A 22075-nucleotide genomic window follows, 5' to 3' on the forward strand; every position below is an offset into this window, starting at 1 on the left:
ATATCAACCGTATATAATTCCACACAGCTATCGAACGCGTGCAAGGTTTCGAATTCTAACTCTTTATCACTAGGAGACGGGAAGTTTTCAATTCGAAAAATTACTTATGACTCAGCTTTAAGCCTTTATTGAAAACTCTAAAGCAGTAGCAATTACATGACGTAATATATCACACCTACTTTATACTATTTAAGTACCACAGTGCATAACTTAATTAACAAACCAACTTTTCTATCAATGTCTATATGACGAGAATGTGGTGAATAGGCATGTCTGTAATTGGCGGCAGCCAATCACCTCTTCTGTGATACCACTCCGGCATTCTTCTCAAAACTAAATGGCTACTTGGGTCAAGCAGGTTCTTATTCTTCCAGCGACAGCAATAGGGGTGGGTATAGTTTGTACAGTACAGTAATATTTCATGTAAATTTTACATAGAAGTGTTTATAAAAAAGGCTCCGCTCACTGTTTATACATTGAGCGAAGAAGCCTTTATCAGGCTACATGTTCGTAAAATTACTGTAAGATCTCGCCTAGTATACAACTAGAGGATGTTCAAGAAAAAATAGGCCCAGCTGATTCAGTATACAGTTTATTATTCATTTTAAAATGGTGTGTGTATATAATGACTACTCATAAAATTGTTTTTATGATTATGGATATGTTGCTTCTTTTAAAGGGGAAGACACCATGGACGTAGCCATCCACCAATCGTAGTTTACGAACCCTTATAAATTTGGAGTCTTAGAGACGTGCGTGCTTTTCAGCCTCTTGAGGCTCTGAATGCACTAGCCTGTGTGGAATAGTTTAAAATACCATCGTTAGTGGATCATATTTTGATGACAAAGGGACCAATTTGATGGTCGTCATGTTTACTGGTATTTCCCACCGAGAGAGAGTTTAGATGTGCTATTGAACAGCTACTGTTTGGGAAAATTATGTGTTATTCTAGTGTATGAAATGATGAATCTGTTTCACATCGCGTTTTACAGTTGTGTCTCCATGTGCGTAACCTGTGCATCTCTTGGTCTAGGTTAGGAGACATTTCTCCGAAAATTCAAAGTGTATTACTCCAAGATTTCTTTAATATGAGGAAGGACAAAACAGCCGTAACAACTTGAATTGAGGTCACCATACCCTTGGATCGAACCAGACAATTCTGAGTTCTGCACCTTGCATTCTCTCGGGTTTACTACACACTTTTATGTACGTACATGGACAAGTGTCCTTGATAAAGGAATAACTATTTTCATCCATTCATTCCACTTGATGATTATTTGCCTATAGGTGTGTTAGGTTTCTGGTATTGCTAATGATGTGTACTTACTGCAGACAGAACAATGCGCCTCGTCGGAATGGTCCCCACAACCATCTCGACCTGAGCACAGGATGGCAGTTGACCGACAGCGACCGTTGTCGCAGCGGAATGGGCAATAAGCAGAATTTCTCCTCCCTCGAGCCTTGCAGGCTGCTGGTGGTTCGTCGCTGCCATCAGAACATGTCACCACGGCGTTACAATACTCGTACTCCGGTAGACAAGTTCCATCTGAGCACCGGAAACTGTTGTCTGGACAACCTGAAAGGAGAAAACTGATTAGAATACTTCAGCAGTAGCACTTTAATTCTGTTGAGTCCTCACGCAGAAGAATGTACCACAGCCATCTTAATTCTGCTGAGTGCTCATGCTGAAAATTTTACCAGTGATATATTAATTCTGTTTTGAGTCCTCAGCCAGAAGACTACCAGAGGTATTTTCATTCTGTTGAATCCTCATCCAGAAGACTCTACCGGTGTTCTTTTAATTCTGTTCGGTATTCACCCAGAATACTTTAACATTGGCATATTAATTCTTTGAGTCCTCACCCAGAAGACTTTACCAGTGGCATCTTACTTCTGTCGAGTCCTTACGTAGAATACTTTACCATTACTCACTCTGAAGTGTGGTCGGATCTCCAAAAGAAAATGTAAGGGACACTAAAGATGTAAATATCATAACTGAGGAGTGAGTTAATGTTGCGTTGCTTTCTTAATCGAGTTAGGAGTTGCTATTACATATTAATATGCCACGTCTACATACATGTATACATGCGCAAATAGACAAGTGACACTCTCACTTTATTTATCACAGGAAGTGGATGCACAATTGATAAAGCCAAGTATGGAACTGAGACAGATGGACGAAAGTAATAAAATTGTTCTAGACCTCATCACAAAATCTAGTGCACTATAGATCTCACCAGGTAAAAAACTGGGTGCGTCTTTATTCTAAGACTCCGAAAATTCATCACATACAAACATGTGTCTCATATTTATTGCATTTGAAATCTAGAACTATTCCTGAAAAATGTACTTATTTATCCGTTGTTCACAAAGGAAGAAATTTCCTTTTGCTTTCCTTATTGAGGAAGGATATGCTGTCACATATGTGTATGCCAAGTCTACTGAAATGAATTCCTTCATCGATCATACGAATAATACCTCCACATTTTCCATCACACAAACTGTGTGTCACTGTAGCTACTTGTATTACTGACAGTGTCCAATTGTCAAAGCCAGATATAGAACTAAGACAGGTCGCAAAGTAATACATTTGTTTAGTCCATACCGGAAAATGTGGTGCTCAGTAAACGCTGCATCTCATCCGGGATGTGTCTGGGAGCATTTTTATCCTAAGATCAATACGTTTATGCCCCTAAAGGAAAATTATAAATCACCGCTTAAAACTTATTGCGACTAAATAAACGTTACCAAACAGTACAAAATATGGTCTCGTGATTCTCCTACACCTGTGGTATTGTCTAAAATCATTATTGATGATCATCTTGAATTGATAATACACACAGCAATACTCTATGATATTTTATATAAATGTACACAACGTACTTGAAGTAATTAAAACGAAACTCATATTAGGTCTACTTGTGATTGTGCTAAAACGGATGGATCAGTTCTCTGGAATCTCTGCATTGATTTCACAAATAGAGGGAGCAGGAATGAAACAATCGAAAAACAAGAAGCTGTAGGTCAGATTGTGGGCATATGTAGGTAGTGGATATTCAAGCGGTCTGTCGACGGGATTAATAACTACCTAGGACACAACTCCGTCTACATTTCAACCAGGTATATATTCCCCGTCGTTTCCTCGAGTTAAACACGGTTGTTTCGCTACAGGTTGGCCGGAATGTTGCCCATTATGTAACTAAATTTAGACAGTTTGAGATATGAAATGGGAATCCTTAAGCCTGAGAACTCAGATGAAAAGTAACATAACACATAAATTGCAGTCTCGGTCTTAATAGATGTGGTTTTTCCGTGATTACACACTTCACCCCAAGGGGAATGTTGGAATGGTATCTAACATAAACACGCCACAGTTGCTTCCTTCCTAACACTAGCCTCCATTTATTACTTATACATCTGTCAGCTGCGCTGGTTTACACGCAATGAACATGGGGCTGTTGACGACGATGTACCTTACATGGAGTAAACGAAACAAAACAACAGCAATACAGTGTCAACCAGTAAAGCATTCTACAGCAAGTGTTATCAATTGCTCTGAAGTTTTACAGTATATTGTTTCAAAATTTATTTAAAAATTAGGTCTGTATTGCATTGCGAACATGACGTAATTTGTTCGTATTTGAACACCTAACATATAACATAACAGTTTTCGTCATACTAGCCCGGGGGGGGGGGCATATATAGTAGCAAGTGGAGATGCAATTCTCCCCTAGTACGTCGGCACTGCATTGTGCTTATCACACGTATAGCTTGCAGTGGTGTCCTACCGGCGTGCTAGCCGGCCAGTGTCTTGGTAAGGTGCGGTATCCAACTGATGAGCCCATGCCGCACTGGGGCGAAACACTGGTAATTTTTTACGATTGAGTTTCCTGAATTTTATTTACTAAAACATGTATGTTCTGTTTCTGAATCTCCTAACTCACATTCTAGGCTATGCACTTAAAGAACGTGTATATAATGTGTTATAAAGGGAGAGAAAGAGGAGTATAAATTTAAACTTGAGCTTGCATCCGGGAGATAGTAGGTTCGAATCCCACTATCGGCAGCCTTGAAAATGGTTTTCCGTGGTTTCCCATTTTCACACCAGGCAAATGCTGGGGCTGTACCTTAATTAAGGCCACGGCCGCTTCCTTCCAACTTCTAGGCCTTTCCTATCCCATCGTCGCCATAAGACATATCTGTGTCGGTGCGACGTAAAGCCCCTAGCAAAAAAAAATTAAACTGTAATGTGTATTTCTGGAAATAATAACTTAAGACGATTAGTGTAACTGAATTAGGACATTTAAATGGTTATGTTATGAAAGTTATGATAAATAACCCTCTAAGGTAGAACAGCACAACAACAATACTAGTTTTATTCAGCTTTTACAGATAATCGACCACTGGTACTTCTGGAGATAGCATATTTCATCATAATGCTGAAGAATTTGTTTCAATTAATAATAATAATAATAATAATAATAATAATAATAATAATAATAATAATAATAATAAACAATAAAATAAAGCCAGAGACTTGAAATCGCTTCAAGGATAAAATGACATGGACTTATTTAATGTTTAAATTCGTATGAGGTGTCCATAATTTCAGTGGTATGGACGTCACAGTATACAGATGACTATCAGGTGCTGGTGACATGGTCATCATAGTATCCAGATGACTGCTAGTTGTACACAAATCCGGTGGTATGGACGTCACAGTATTAGATGTCTACAACGTCAGTAGCATGGGCGTCATAGAATTCAAATGAGAATCAGGTGTCGAAATCTCCACTGTCATGGAGTTTATAATATCCAGATGTCTATGGAAATGACATTCTGTTTCACTAATGTATGACTGCTGGGAATGGCATTTCCGGATCTATCAGGGAGTGTACCGTAGACTGTAGATAGTCTGTACCTTACTATTGCTATACTGGTAGGAAGGGAGACCATTGAAGATGAATACATTTCGAACTGGGTATCAAAGGCAGAATTTATCTCACCTCTGCAACTTCACATTTCTCGGAATTATGTCTATATTCACGTTCTCCATACGTCATCTGCGTTGTTTATCACTTCACCTCTACCCTTAGGAGTAATTCATAGTTTCATAGACATGTTGTATCAATAAATGTAGATGTTAAAACAATGTTCAGAATGCTGGCCATTGATAAAAGGGGTCCCGGATTCGATTCACGGCTGGGTGGGTGACTGTAAACTTCATTGGTTAATTCCGGTGGCTCGGGGACTAGGCGTATTTGCCGTCTTCAGCATAAGAATTCATCATAGCTAAGGGTCCCATCGTCATAAAGGATCAGTTTGCCTGTAGGCGTCAAATCGAAATACCCGCACTAGGCCTTTCCTGAGGACACACATCCTTGTTATTGGATGTTAAATATTACGACAGCATATCATAACAGCGTAATGTGAAATTCGAGATCACATGATTGTCTATCTTCATAACGACGCCTGTTCAACATCATGAAACTTAGGATTTGAAACAATTTCCATCCGTTTATCCCACTTCATGAAGAGTTATCACAGATATATTATAAGTATTATAACTTACATGCCTCTATGTTGATGTGACTAAATTTTCTTCTGTTCTGCAGCACTATTCGTTATCTTAGAACCGAGCAAGTCGCCGCGAGGCTTTGGTCACATAGTTATCAGCTTGCATTCGGGAGATAGTGGGTTCGAACCCCACTGTCGGCAGCCCAAAAGATGCTTTTCCGTGGTTTTCTCTTTTCACACCAAGCAAATGCTGGGGCTGTACCTTAATTAAGACTACAGCCGATTCCTTTCCACTCCTAGCCCTTTCCTGTCCCATCGTCACCGTAAGACCCATCTGTGTCGGTGCGGCGTAAAGGAAAATGTAAAATTAAAAAAATCTTAGAAGCGGACATTAGACTCAAGTTCCTGGCGGGACATGGTACCTGCTTCCCCTGATTATAGCCTTATTCATAGCAAAACAGACCTCAGGTTGGTCTGTGATTAAACAGAGCGGAAAATTATACCCAAAACATTACCCGTGACTAATATGGAGAGCAATCCTTTGATACCAGACGTCCTGTGGTAATATATTGGCAGTTCCTTACATTGATGTCCTCGTTCCATATATCCTGCATAAGTCAGTCGCATCTGCCATTAGTCATTTGGAAATATGGAAATTAACCAAGTGTGTTATGCTTCTTATAAATAATACAATACCTAAGAATGCACAACTTGTAATAACACTTGTCATGAGGTCGTAATACTAATTTTAAATATGAATATGAAGACAAAACTAAGACTAGGGATTGATGTGGTGCTGAAATTCCTTGGGTCATGAGAGTAAATAGTTGCGGTCGTTCTCTTTATCCAGAAAACCTCATTATGCAAATTCTCATGGGCGACTGAACGGGTGGCCTTTAAATTGTGAACAATATTCTGAAAGAAAAAAAACGTTAAGCAAAATATTATTAACATTTCTCGAATGAAACGGTGATGCTTGATGAATTTATAAGGAGCAATGTAAAACAAAATTATCCATTACGTTCGAAAGTCGTAAATACTTATACTAGCTCCAGTAACCGTCCTTGACGGGAGAATGTTTACGTTGACACTTTTTCCCACAGTTCACATTGTTCCCCAGATTCTGCGGGATGCCTCCTCAGTCAGCGGCTTGTGAAATTTTTTGAATAACTTATAACTAAAATCCTACTCGGCCTTATTCTAAAGTGAAATACGAAGTTTCATTAGAATCCACTCGTCCATTTTCCTGTGATGCTGTAACAGACACGGACAAATATTTAACTGAACTCGACATAGGTCATTACAATACAATATTAACAGACTGGAACCTTACGTTTTAAAGCAATGTTATCAGATGAAAATGTTCGATCATATGGAAAAGGACACAGTTTCTCACTTTAGACGAACTGTACTACGCTGACGTTCTAACAGTACCAAGTCCCACAGCTGGAACGACCCGGGCACAGTCAGCGCTGAACACTCCTCTGCCGTTTTCCAGTAAGTACTCACACTCCCCTTTCGTATCAGTACTTCGGAGCAGACATCGAGTAGTTGGAATACTATGATGAACCAGTGTGTCACGTATCAGAACATGTATGAACCAGAGGAGTTATCTACCTCCCCAGCTACTTCCCGCCAATATTGAGTCAGGCTGTTCTATTCGGGAGGCAGCAGTAATCCCATCTATCGGAGATGAGTGGCAGCAGATGAGACAAAGCACATCACAGAAATTAGTAGTCAATGTAAAGTTATTGATGATCAGTATTATGGGCTTTCGATGTTGAATGCCTTCATATTTAGATTTCTTCCGAATCTCTGATATTAGAGCATCTAATGTGAGTGGAAGTTCTATTCCCGGCCAGGTGAGTGAGTGATTAACCTTCATTACTTAATTCCAACCACTCGGGAGGTGAATGTGTGTTCTGTCTTCATCATTACAACTCATCATATGTAGGGTCTCATCCTCATAGGCGCGCAGGTCGCCTATATGACGTCCACTCGAAAGACCTGCACCAGGCCTCTTCGGACGCCACATGCCATTATTATTATTATTATCTTCACAATTTTCCTCGTCGATATGGGCTGATGATCACGCGATTTCTTACCTCACAATCGCGACAAAACTACCAATACCGCTAGTTAACACGATGCGCTGCTCGGCGTTGATATAGACTGAGCAACAAAATTCTGAATTAATGAATTCTGTTATCGAACTCGGCACGGTAACCCTGTAAAGGACATAAAAGATCGCAAATTGTATTATGTATAACTTTAGTTATGTATTATTTATCGATAGGACAACTAATAAAAGATATTTGGAAAGTATATTTAAGGCTTTCCACTAAACTACCATTTTACCCAGCGTGAACAAAATTATTTATAGGCAAGGCTGTACTGCCTAATTCCGCGACTTTACGACCCGATTTTCATTTAATCCCGTTCCCCCATTTCCCCGTGCCTTGGCGTTCACATGAACTAAGCAACAAAAATCTAAATTCATTAATATCACTGTTGTGACAACCGGCACAGTAAAACTGTGTAAGACATAAATGATCGGAAATTGTATTCTGTATAACGTTTTTATGTAGTATTTATCGATAGGAACACTAATAATACAGATGTATAAGACTAAACTTTTAGGCCCTGAAACTACCGTTTCACTCAGCATGAATACAATTATTTATAGTCTAAAGTGTAGCACCCTTTTCCCCTACTTTATATACGATTTTCATTAAATTCATGATGATGCTTGTTGTTTAAAGGGGTCTAACATCGAGGTCATCGGCCCTACAAACAGACAGATAGACAGACAGAGATGACGGAAAAATAAAAGCTATATTTCCTTCTAACAGCGGACATGAAGGATTCTTAAAAAACATTTTTTTAATTCTTTGTATTTTTCCTATTTGTTTTACGTCACACCGACACAGATAGGTCTTATGGCGACGATGGGACAGGAAACGCATTGCAATGGGAAAGAAGAGGCCGTGGCCTTAATTAAGGTACAGCCCCAGCATATGTCTGGTGTAAAAATGGGAAACCACGGAAAACTATCTTCAGGGCTGCCGACAGTGGGGTTCGAACTCACTATCTCCTGGATGCGAGTTCACAGCTGCGCGTTCCTAACCGCACGGCCAAATCGCCCGTTATTTTTAATTCTGACCAACGTACAGATAAAACTCCTATTTTATATGGGGACGTCTTATAAAGCATGCAGATTTCATTGGACCTGTCACATTTGAATCGTCAATATGCCTCTTAAGTTTATACATGACAAATCCAGATACAGTAATCATGGGTTATGTGTTTCATTGTGGCATTACTGCCTTCGACCTCGAGTGCTGTCAGTTATTTAGCTCTCGTAAGGAACCACTGAAATTGTATGTCTCCTTAATCTGTGCTGAGAAGTGTTCATTGATGAATCGGAAGTCTTTCGAGTTGTAACTGGACCATGCGGAAAAACATAATGTGTAATCACTTTGAGACTCGGCTGAGAACTAGGTGGATTCAGAGTATCCATAATACAGTATACAAAACCACTCATTTATTGAAGTCCAAGTATTTCCTATTATAGAGAAACAGAGTGAACGGTCACCGTTAGCTTCTGTCCCTTGACTTTTGATGTAACAGACAGTTCCCAAAAGCCACTCTGTGCTGGAAAAGACAAAATATGATGTGGTAGGTTATTCCTTTACTTGGCAAAGTATCAGATCTCACAAATTTGTTAGTGGAGCAACTATTTCAAAGAAACTAGCTGCATGAAACTATGAAACTACTTCGCCATGTGAGAACAATGTCATTTACATGGAGAAAAGCTCGATGTTCCCTTTCAGCAGAATCATGTCTGGCAATGTTGAAGAAGACCTCCTTTGGGGGAGGGTATGTGCACTAAGAGACATCCTCAAGCCACATTCGATAATGTTCTTTTATACAGGTAAGGTGGAAATCCAGCCCAGTGAGTTTTTCAACCATAAATCGTGCAATATCGAGATTTATGTGGCATTCGGATGTGACAGTGGTCTGATGTTCGACTGCATGGGAGCGTGAGAGCAGGTATACTCATCGTGTAGGTTCCGGTCGACCGCGTCTGACCACCACAAGGAAGGATCGCCGTTTCATGCACCAAGCATATCGTAACCCCTTCATATCTGCTCCTGCCATCCGAGAACAAGTAATGGACTGCACGCAACATTCTGTGTCATCTCACAGCATTGGTCGGAGACTAGCAGCAGACGGACTTGGCGACCGGTAACACCATGACACAAACGGCTGCGTTTGGAGTGGTGCCGTGACCTTGAAGCATGGATGCCGCATTGTCTTCAGCGATGAATCGCTGTTCTGCACTGCCCCGGATGATCATCGTCTGCAAGTCTGGAAGTATGGCGGCGACCTGAGAGAGGTCCCATTCTTCCCATGTTTTGGAGAGGCACAGCGGTGTTACTCCTGGCGTCATGGTGTGGTGAGCCATCAGGTATGACTTCAGGTCACAGCTGAGGAAACTCTGACGGCAGAATGGTACGTCACGGACATCCTGCGTCCTCGTGTGTTACCTCTCATGCGACAGAATCGTGGTGCCATTTTTCGACAGGGCAATGCTCTTCCACACACGGCAAGTGTGTCTATGAACTGTCTGCGTGATGTTGAGTTACTCCTCTGGCCAGCAAGATCCCCAGTTCTGTCCCCGATAGAACATGTGTGAGACCAGCTCTGTCCCAGTGCCAGTATCCACGATATACAACAGTTGTGGACCAGCTAGCCTCAGGAGTGGGCACAGCGGTTTTATGAAACCATTCCCAACCGAATCAGCGCACGGATTCAGGCCAGAGGGGTTTCAACGTCATACTGGTAAATGGGTTCGTACTGCCAAGTTCTTTTGTAAATATGACTCGATTTTGTAATCACTGGAAATAAAATCACATACCTTCTCAATAAGTGAAGTTCCAATTCGTTTCCTCATCACTTTCTGGGTTCTTTAATTTTTTTGGTCAGGCAGTGTAACATAAGCCGGCCCTGTGGTGTAGGGGTAGCGTGCCTGCCTCTCGCCCCGAGGCCCCGGGTTCGATTCCCGGCCAGGCCAGGGATTTTTCTCTCGACCTGAGGACTGGTTCGATATCCATTCAGCCTACGTGATTAGAAATGACGAGCTATCTGACGGTGTGATGGCAGCCCCCGTCTCGAAATCCCAGAATAACGGCCGAGAGGATGCGTCGTGATGACCACACGACCCCTCGTAATCTGCAGGCCTTCGGGCTAAGCAGCGGTCGCTGGGCAGGCCAAGTCCCTTTCAAGTTCGTTAAGTGCCGTGGGGTTTGGTTTGGTTTTAGTGTAACATAAGGGAAACTAACAGGTAAAAATTAAACCTGCCTTACCAACACTAATAACATTTTGATGTACAAAGATTAAAGTGTCACTGAATCGCAAAATGTGTAACAATAGTTATATCTAAAAATGAAGTGCACTGATTCGTAATGCCCATCGTTAAATGATAGAATTTAATTATGGAACTTGAAAGAGCATATCGTCAGCTTTACCTGTGTCCACCACCATAATGTAATGGGTTAGAACTATTACCTGTCATCCTCGGAGGCCCGGGTTCGGTTCAGGGAACTGCCAGAAATTTAAGGTTGGCAGGAATGTATGTGGTTGAAAAGATGCACGTAGCTCACCGCCATTGGGAATGTGTCTGAAAAAAGCTGCACTAGCTCGGGGCTAGGAACGATCTTATATTCAGTTAAACATCTACCAATTATACTTATTCAGTCTCAGCTAAGCCTGAGATATTCCAAGTCAACTTTTAATATTGTAAATTGATACGTTGTTGAGCATGTAAATGTAAGAACACAGCTCACGTATCGAGTATAGGATCTGTCACCAAAATAATAGTGTGGAATGCACGGAGTGAATGCAAACTGGTCACTCACAAACTACACCACATTTCTCTATGATAACTTGTGAATTTCAAACTCTTACGTGCTTCTCTGAGCGACTCATGGAGTATAGTTCTTCTGTTTCCTCTTATCTTGGTCCCTGACTTGCCCGCCACACTCTTGTCTTTCTTCTTTACAAGTTACTTAACGTCGCACAGACACAGATAGATCTTATGGCGGCGATGGGATAGGAAAGGCTTAGGAGTGGGAAGGAACAGGCCGTGGCCTTAATTAAGGTAAAGCCCCATCATTGGCCTGGTATGAAAATGGGAAACCATGGAAAACAATCTTCAGGCTACCGACAGTGGGGTTCGAACCCCTACCTCCCGAAGACCAGCCCACAGCTGCACGCCCCTAATCACACGGACAACTCGCTCCGTACGCTCTTGTCTTAGAATCTTGTCAGAAATTCTCAACAACCGAGAAGAAATAACTTTAATAATTTTACACTGTTAGAGGTCAATAGCTCCTTTGATCAAGTGCTACACCTTTCTTCAAAGATTTTACAGTTAGATATAGGCTTTGAGAGAGCAGATGAAACTGGTAAACACAACTGAAACTTGAGGTTAGGGGCCCGCTGCTGTGCGCTTGCATTCTGGAGATAGTAGGTTCGAACCCCACTGCCGGTATCCCCGTGGATGATTTCCCCCTGTTTCCCCATTTTACACCAGACAAATGCTGGGACTGTACCTTATTTAAGGCGACAGACGCTCCCTTCCCACTAGGAGGCCTTTCGTTCCCCCATCTTTGCTATAAGGTCTATCTGTGTCGGTGCGACGTTTAAATAATAATAATAATAATAATAATAATAATAATAATAATAATAATAATAATAATAATAATAATAATAAGCCGCCTCTGTGGTGTAGTGGTTAGCGTGATTAGCTGCCACCCCCGGAGGTCCGGGTTCGATTCCCGGCTCTGCCACGAAATTTGAAAAGTGGTACGAGGGCTGGAACGGGGTCCACTCAGCCTCGGGAGGTCAACTGAGTAGAGGTGGGTTCGATTCCCACCTCAGCCATCCTCGAAGTGGTTTTCCGTGGTTTCCCACTTCACCTCCAGGCGAATGCCGGGATGGTACCTAACTTAAGGCCACGGCCGCTTCCTTTCCTCATCCTTGCCTATCCCTTCCAATCTTCCCATCCCTCTACAAGGCCCCTGTTCAGCATAGCAGGTGAGGCCGCCTGGGCGAGGTACTGGTCATACTCCCCAGTTGTATCCCCGACCAAGAGTCTGAAGCTCCAGGACACTGCCCTTGAGGCGGTAGAGGTGGGATCCCTCGCTGAGTCCGAGGGAAAAGCCGAACCTGGAGGGTAAACAGATGATGATGATGATGATGATAATAATAATAAGTATGTGAGAGAAGCATAATAGATGTAACTGGTCGCAGCCCTTGTTAACTAACGTAACTTTAGCAGTTGTCATATGTTTAGTATACACGTATCGTCGGAATATGTGGCAGGCTATGCCCATTCTTTTTAGTAATGGAGATACTCACGGCCCCTTGCAGGGGTACAGCCAGCTTCGTCTTCTCCTGCAGGACAGTCCAGCACGCCGTCACACCGACCGGCTCGGGATACACACACACCGGTCAGGCCGCAGCGGAAAGCTTGGGATGGACATGAGTCCCCGCTGCACTCTTCGTCTGATCCGTCTGTGCAATCCCGTCGTCCATCACAGACGAAGAACCAGCTGATGCATGCCCCAGACGCACGGCACTGAAATAAACCCACCAAATGAACTGTTTGTCAAAATACATTAACTTTGCAATAAATATTATTTACTTGAGGTTTAGTGTCGCAAATTCTCTTTGGTAATGTTTTAATAATGAAGCCATTACTTTGAACTGTGGACTCACTTAATATAACTTATAAGCTTTTGAGCCAGTTGAACACGCATATATTACTAGAACACTATAAAGTACCTGTAAAATGAACGTAGAAAATGAACAATTATAAGTGGAAAAATAGTTCGTTTTTACAGATAGTGTTCTAAGTGTTCGACACACTCACCAACTTGTAAATTATATGTTTGATTATGCTGAAGTTTCCACGTTTTCTTTTTGCACCATTTAATTTATATAAAAGCTCGCATACCGTAGGTTTCAGGAATTTACTAGAAAACATTTAAATTATCACATTCTTTTAAATTACAGTCACAAGTTATAACATAAGAGTGAAATAAAATTTCTGAAAATATTGAACTTTGGACGATGGACATTTTATTAGGCGTTTCTAATAATAGAAGTCATGGATTCAATCTCATTGTTCAATATGAATTTATAAAACACAGTTCCATTAATTATATCAATGAATGGAAGAAGAAAATAGGCCTACGATGCTGCTTCTTCGAACTCAGTTACGAACTCATGTGATTTAAATTAATATTGGGAGTTGACATGATATATTTTAGCGAAGACTAGGAGAGATTTTACATTTTCAGCAAGTTTATGTTTTGTTCCATTAGAGATGATAATAATGATGATTGCTGTTTCAATGGGTCTAGCACTAAAGATCACTCTGTGGTTCAGTGGCACAGTCTCGGCCTCCGCATCAAAAGATAGTGCGTTTAAAGCCGGAAGGGAAGGATGGCAAAATGTCCATTCGACACTCCAGTCATACGATATGGGCATGTAAAAGCTACCTGGTGATACATTTGGTGTTCACCAGAGCAAATTAACTAAACCTCGGACACAGACCAGCGAGAGATATCCAGTTTAATCTTTCAAGTGGCAGAATAAAATGGAACATCGTAACTGACGCATAGGCAGCCAGAAAAGCTTCAAATAAAAATGCCATCACACAGTTGCTGAGGCCATACGATTATTATTATTATTATTATTATTATTATTATTATTATTACCATCATCATAATCATCATCTGTTTACCCTCCAGGTTCGGCTTTTCCCTCGGACTCAGCGAGGGATCCCACCTCTACCGCCTCAAGGGCAGTGTCCTGGAGCTTCAGACTCTTGGTCGGGGGATACAACTGGGGAGTATGACCAGTACCTCGCCCAGGCGGCCTCACCTGCTATGGTGAACAGGGGCCTTGTAGGGGGATGGGAAGATTGGAAGGGATAGGCAAGGATGAGGGAAGGAAGCGGCCGTGGCCTTAAGTTAGGTACCATCCCGGCATTCGCCTGGAGGTGAAGTGGGAAACCACGGAAAACCACTTCGAGGATGGCTGAGGTGGGAATCGAACCCACCTCTACTCAGTTGACCTTCCGAGGCTGAGTGGACCCCGTTCCAGCCCCCGTACCACTTTTCAAATTTCGTGGCAGAGCCGGGAATCGAACCCGGACCTCCGGGGGTGGCAGCTAATCGCGCTAACCACTACACCACAGAGGCGGACATTATTATTATTATTATTATTATTATTATTATTATTATTATTATTATTATTATTATTATTATTATTATTATTATTATTATTACTATTATTATTATTATTTATTGACGCCGTCAGCCCCTTTTGTCCTATCGTGTCCTGTTACTGTGAATATAAGGAGTCATTACATCTACCAAATCATGTGCAACCATTGTTTAAGTCAATATATTTCATCAGTATCTTTGAAGACTTTTTAAGGGAAGAGAGGTAGTGGTCATTCTCCCCAGTTGTATCCCCCGACCAAGAGTCTGAAGCTCCAGGACACTGCCCTTGAGGCGGTAGAGGTGGGATTCCTCGCTGAGTCCGAGGGAAGAAGCCGAACCTGGAGGGTAAGCAGATGATGATGATGATGATAATAATAATAATAATAATAATAATAATAATAATAATAATAATAATAATAATAATAATAATAATAATAATAATAATAATAGAATATTATAGTAATAATAAGAAGAATGGTGCGTGGCCTCCAGAGAGGCCTGTTACTGGACTATCGTGTTGACATCCATACCTGCACATCTGTTGAGATGGGGCCCTAATTGGATGTGTATCACGTGATCACTGCGGCTAATAGCTGCCTCTGTGGATCAGTGGTAGAGTGTCGGCCTCCCGATCCCAAGATAGCGGGTTCCAACCCGGCAGAGGTAGTCGGATTTTTGAAGGGCGGAAAAAAGTCCATTCGACACTCCATGTCGTACGATGTCGACATGTAAAAGATGTCTGGTGACACATTTGGCATTTACCCGACAAAATTCATTAAATCTCAGCCATAGACGCCCAAGAGAGTTTCGGTTTAATCGGTCTGCCATCTAGTGGGCCTAGAGTAAAACGGAACGTCGAAATTGACGAGCAGACAGCCAGATGGCGTCAAATTGAAATGTCTGCACACGGTAGCTGAGGCCATACGATTATTATTATTATTATTATTATTATTATTACTGAGACTAATCTAATGAAATTTAATACTGAAGACGGCATGAACACCCAGTTCCCGCGCCATATCCAATAACCAATGAAGGTTAAAATCGCTAACCCGACCAATATTCAAACCTGGGGCAGCTTGTACCAAAGGCGAGCATGCTAACCAGTTAGCCACGGAGTGGGACGACTGCAGTAGAGTCTCCCTCAACCGACCTTCGCTTATCCGACCTTCCGTGTTATCCGACACTGGTATGCTTAATTTGAACTTTAGGTGGAGGCAATTTTGAGTCACCCTGTGTGGAGGGTGCGACCATGGGACAAGCACTGGCAGTCATGCGGTAGGATTGTTCAGTGTAGTATTGGTTGGGCGCGGATGTTATAGTTTTCATATCCTCCGTGAGTATGGCGAGTAAACAGAAGAAAGTGATTGTTTCTGTGGAAGACAAGTTGAGTGGGTTAAAGAGACTGGACAAAGGGGAAACTCTTCAAAAGTGGCTTCAGATTATGGTCTTGGACGTGTTACAGAGGGAGACTGGAAACATAAGAGGGAATAAATTGAAAAGTGGTGCTCTACCGGAGCAACAAGTAATGCACTGAAAATTTTAAAAAATGAAGAATAATGTGAGTACGAAAAAGGAAGTGAAGCACTATTCCTTTGGTTCGCTCAAAACCTGGAAAAGGGCTTGTCAATCTGGCCCCATTCTGCAAGAAATGGCAGTGTTATTTCCAGAAGGAGTTTAATGAAGGGGACCCTAATTTTACTGCCAGTGCCGGGTGGCTTGATCGCTGGAAAAAACGGTACGGCATTGGGCAGCTTAATATCTGTGTAGAAAAACTGTCAGCTAAATCCGATGAGATCGTGAAATTTAAAAAGGAATTTCAAGAAATAATTCTTGCTGAAAGATTAAACCGGTGATCAGATTTTTAATTGTGATTAGACTGGACTGAATTTCAAGATGCTGCCATCAAAACTCTCTCAGCCCAAGCCAAGACGTCTGCACCTGGCTACAACGTAGTAAGGAAAGAGTTACTGTTCTTGCCTGTAGTAATATTACTGGGAACTTACAAGTAAAATTGCTTATGATCGGTAAAGCAAAGAAGCCTACGGCATTAAAAAATATTTCCGTTAATGCTCTTCCAGTCCATTACATGAATCAGAAGGCTGTCTGGATGTCTGATGACTTCTTAAAATACTGTTCTTTACACAGTTTCTTCCAGATGTAGAAGCATTTCTAGCTTCAAACAATCTCCATAGAAAAGCTCTTCTTCTACTAGACAACGCTCCATCACACCCAAATGAAGAGCAACTTAGAAATGGTGACATCAAAGTCATGTTCCTCTCTCCTAACGTGACGTCATTAAGCCGCCAATGGACCAAGGTGTACTGGAAACATTGAAGAGGAAATATCGGAGGAAACTCCTTTCATCCCTGATAGAGAAAATGGTCAATGGCAAGGACATGATAGAAAAATTAAAGCGAAACAACATGAAAGACGTGACATACTGGATAGCGAAATCTTGGGAAAAAGTTGAAATGACGACGTTAGAAAGTCATGGAACATATTGTTGAGTGAGTTTGAACATCGAGAGGAGGTGGGACAACATTGTTCCCTTACTGAACTGCATTCCTGGCTGTGAGGATGCTACGACTCAAGATGTAAGCAAGTAGTGTGCACAAGATCAGCTATTTGAACTAACTGACCCTGATATTATTGGTTTTGTGAATGCTAACGAAAATAAGGATGAAGAAGAAGAACAACAACAACAAGAACGAGGCATTGCGGAACAAAAGGAGAAAACGATGACTCACAGTGAACGATTATCGTCGATGGCGGGATCTCGCAGCAAGAAAACGTGAATCAGCAGCCAACGAGACATTATTGACAAGTTTCTTTTCCTAAGACATTTGGAATGTTTTCGTTCAGTACTGCATCTACTGCACAATTGAATTTAAAGGTCAATAAATAGAGTACCGTAAAACATAGTAATACAGTATAGCCTTCCTGTTTGTTTCAATTCATTTTCAATGTTATTCTGTATTATCCGACATTTTCGGTTATCCGACGTACTCCAGGTCCCGTTTAGGTCGGATGATCGAGACTCTACTGTATTACATTCAGAGGGTTTCGGGTTCGATTTTCGGTAGGGCTGGGATTTTAGCCGCATATGATTCATGTCGCTTGCTCGGGGACTGAGTTTTTTGTTCATCTTAATACACATCACTTCATATAAATAAAACACATCACACTACCAATCACCACGGAGACATCCCTCCACATTGGGTAGGCGTCTGAAAGGGCATCTAGCCGTAAATCTAAAAAATTTTGCTAGTTGTTTTAAGTTGCACCAACACAGATAGGTCTTACGGCGACGATGGGACAGGAAAGGGCTAGGAGTGGGAAGGAAGCGGCCGTGGCCTTAGTTAAGGTACAGCCCCAACATTTGCCTGGTGTGAAAATGGGAAACCACGGAAAACCATTTTCAGAGCTGCCGACAGTGGGGTTCGAACCTACTATCTCCCGAACACTGGATACTGGGAAATCTGAATCTAATCCGCATGTAGAGGTGACTCCATTTAACTGAGAAAAAGGAAGGAAGATGACATAATATAATTTAAATTATTTCTACAGCAATATATGACGATATCAGTAAGAAGATATTCTTGATAATTGGCGATAAATATACATTAATGTCTAATGCGTAATTGTGTTTTAAAACATTTCCTTGATGACGTAAAAATATCGACACTAATGTTATTTCCAGACATTGATTTCAGTTCAGTGCATTTTCCCTTCAAAATTAGAATACGCACATTCCTAAATCTTACTCTCATCATATTTAGCAGCTGTTCGTTCTTGTCGTATAACTTACAGGAGGAGGCTAGGTCTAATGAGTTTCTGGAGTGGTTTGCTCTGTATTGTGAACTGTTCAGGCAATTAAGAAATAATTTTCCAAGTCGAAGCACGTAGTGCTGACAGGATATAGGTGGTACGGGAACTTGTTTGTATGAGTCAAGTTACTGCTGCCGTCTACAGGAAGAGCGATACAATCAACAGTGCGAGGACGTGCATATTTTTCAAAACTTTGTTTTCATTTGTCCTGTATAATGGACTGTGATTGGCTGCGTGTCAGTACCATTCAGCTGAACAAAGGGATGTGAAGCTCATTTGAACGGAGCACTGGGTACGTTTGACGAAGTAAAGACATGAATATTGCATTCGTTTACAAAGAAAGAAGTACAGAAGAAATGAATTAAGAAACTATGCAAAGGTTGAAGCAAAATAAAAGAAGATAGATTAGGTTCGTCAGAAAGGCTGATATTAGAAAAAAGCTACTTTGAAATACGTATATTTAAATGAGTGAAACTACACGATGTGAAGTTTTCGCTAGAAATGGATAATATTTGGCCCAATCTTATCACATTCCTTTGTCTAAATGTGGGAAAATTCTAACGTAACCACAGCCATAAATGCAGAATCTTAGGATTAGCTGTGATGAATTCTAATGCTGAAAACGGCACACACACACCCAGTCCTTCGATCTATTGAAATTAACAAATGAAGGTCAAAATCTCCGACATGGCCGGGAATCGAGCCCGGTAACTCTTGGCCCACCTTGACCCACCAGTCAACACGCTCACCTTTTAGCCTTGGAGCCTAAAAGAAGGCAGTGATATCTCATGTCTCACACACCTGTAAGCGTTTTGGAATTAAAAATGTAGTTCATGCAATGGTTCATAGCCTATCAATAATATCAGACGAGGTCCATAATTTAAGCAACAACACGAATCTGACGAAGATCAGTATTCCCTATGAGATTTTAATATATATTACAAGATATAGAAAAGTCAGTATAGTAAAACTGCTGTACCATGGAGAGAAGGGGGTATGGTATCGAGAAAAATAACTCATAATATGCGACCCCTGATGGCTCAAATTGCACCCTATACCTGAATAGGTGGAATTATAAAGAAATGGATTTAGAAGACGCATGCATGCTTTCCGATATCAAATGAAGACAAATAAGCACCAAACGCTTCTAACCATTCCAACAGGATGTCATGATTCTTATACTGCATACATTTCATGATGTTGTTTTCAGTTGTCTCATTGTAGACTCTGAAGGCCCCTTAGGAGCAGAAAGTAAACGTTTCACTGTCCGTATCTACGATAATAATAATAATAATAATAATAATAATAATAATAATAATAATAATAATAATAATAGTAATATTGTATGTCAGTCAACTGGTTTTTAAGGATTCTTAAATTAATGAATGTAGATCTACTGGTATGTTAAGGAACCACTTAGCAGGTGAAAATTCTGGCGTCTGTTGAGAGTTTTATTCGATGGCTTTAAATATTAACTGAAACCACACATAGCATAGTTATTCGAATGAACGCTGTGTGAGTTGTGTTACACTCTGGAGTATATGGTAGATGAATACGTCAGAAATATAAGTGAACATTTTACCTTACATCCATAGTGTAGCAAACAAGCAATATACAGTATTTTAAAATACTCTCACGCTTCAGGAAAGTACATCTTGAAACAATACATATTTATAAAAGTAGGGAAAGAATATATTTTACTTTGTTTGCCCATATATTGTTTTTACTGTGAACTTACAAACCATCTCTTGGGGAAGCACGAAAACCTACACCTGTTTACATTTAGCTAACGTTTATTCTATCTGAATTCTTACAGCTTAATTTTGGAAGGAGATAAGATTACTAGGATTAATATCCGTAATCATAGTATAGAATATTTTCAGGATACAAACATGTGTATTGTTTTAAAAATGAAATGGTATATTTTTGAACAATATTATTTTTATATAAAGTCCTGGTGTTTGGCTGAATGGTCAACGTAGTGGCCTTCGGCTTACAAGACTTGTGGGTTCGATTTCTGACCGAGTCGGAGATATTAGCCACGTTTGGTTAATTCCTCTTGCTCGGGTCTGGATCACAACATACAATACTACCAACAATCAGAGAAACATGCACTAGAGGAGACATCCCTCCACATAGATTTGCCGTCTTTGAAGAAATCTGATCAAAAAATGGGCTGACCACCAAGTAATAGGGAAACAGTCCAGGAACCAGAAGAGGAAGAAGAAGAAGAAGAAGATAAATAATGATTTTTCCGTACGTTTCCAGGAGAATCAAATTGTTATATTTAAATTCAAATGTTAACATAAGAAAATAACGTAGTTGAAGGTTAATGCATGTCGATGAGCAGTGCAGACACCTATCGTCACCTTGGTATTTCTTCTGAAGTTCATGACAAGGAAACGTCTCCATAAGACATTGACATGAGGAAAGAGGCAGTACTTATTGAACGTTCCAACACGTAGCCCACCTTTACTTCTGCCAGCACGCGCGTCATCTAACATCTATTGCTTTGTGCTTCTTATAACCGTTACTCCATTCATTTAGTAGGTGCCACTCGCGTGCTGCCTACCAAGTGTGCTTTAGGTGGTCCTCACCTCTGTCGCTGTGCGGCTTCATGGCTAAATGGTTAGCGTACTTTGGTCACAGGGGCCCAGAGTTCGATTCCCGGCAGGGTCATGAATTTTAACCATAATTGGTTATTTCCGCTGGCACGGAGACTGGGCGTATATGTCGTTTTTATCATCAATTCATCCTCATCACGACGCGCGGGTGGCCTAGGGGTGTCAAATTAAAAGACCGGCAACATTCACCATTGTGAATTCGAAACCCATAATCAGGCATCCTCCAAGGCTTTTCCCGTTGTTTCCCTCTTATCTCTTTCCTCTGCACAGCATCACAGATTTTTAAAGACTTTAATCATCACCGATTTATGAATTCTGTCAACATCACTTTTCTCAAAAATACCTGTTGATGATCTTTATTGCAACCAACAACCAATTTCATTGTTTGTAATACTTATGGTCAACCATTGTATGTTATTTTTACGTAGGTTTTGTTCATAATAATTTCGTATGGCTATTTCTAGCCGAGTGCAGCCCTTGTAAGGCAGACCCTCCGATGAGGGTGGGCGGCATCTGCCATGTATAGGTAACTGCGTGTTATTGTGGTGGAGTATAGTATTATGTGTGGTGTGTGAGTTGCAGGGATATTGGGGACAGCACAAACACCCAGCCCCCGGGCCATTGGAATTAACCAATGAAGGTTAAAATCCCCGACCCGGCCGGGAATCGAACCCGGGACCCTCTGAACCGAAGGCCAGTACGCTGACCATTCAGCCAACGAGTCGGGGTTTTGTTCATAATGTTTATGTTCTTCAGATTTCAAACTTCAGATTTTAGTTTAATTTTCTCCATTTCTCCCTGCAA

At 41.1% G+C, this 22075-nt stretch overlaps 1 protein-coding gene across 1 annotated transcript in view; it reads right to left on the reverse strand.

Moving 5' to 3' along the window:
* Nucleotides 1–22075, reverse strand: part of ImpE1 (Ecdysone-inducible gene E1) — a 202999-nt gene that overhangs the window by 14539 nt on the left and 166385 nt on the right. The window contains exons 6-7 of the mRNA XM_067139507.2: nt 12943–13162; nt 1328–1576 (exon numbers count right to left, since the gene is read on the reverse strand). Coding sequence (XP_066995608.2) covers nt 1328–1576; nt 12943–13162 — 469 coding nt within the window. The remainder of the gene's footprint in view (nt 1–1327; nt 1577–12942; nt 13163–22075) is intronic.

Source organism: Anabrus simplex, chromosome 2 (assembly GCF_040414725.1).
Source record: "Anabrus simplex isolate iqAnaSimp1 chromosome 2, ASM4041472v1, whole genome shotgun sequence".
Taxonomy (NCBI): Eukaryota; Metazoa; Arthropoda; class Insecta; order Orthoptera; family Tettigoniidae; genus Anabrus; species Anabrus simplex.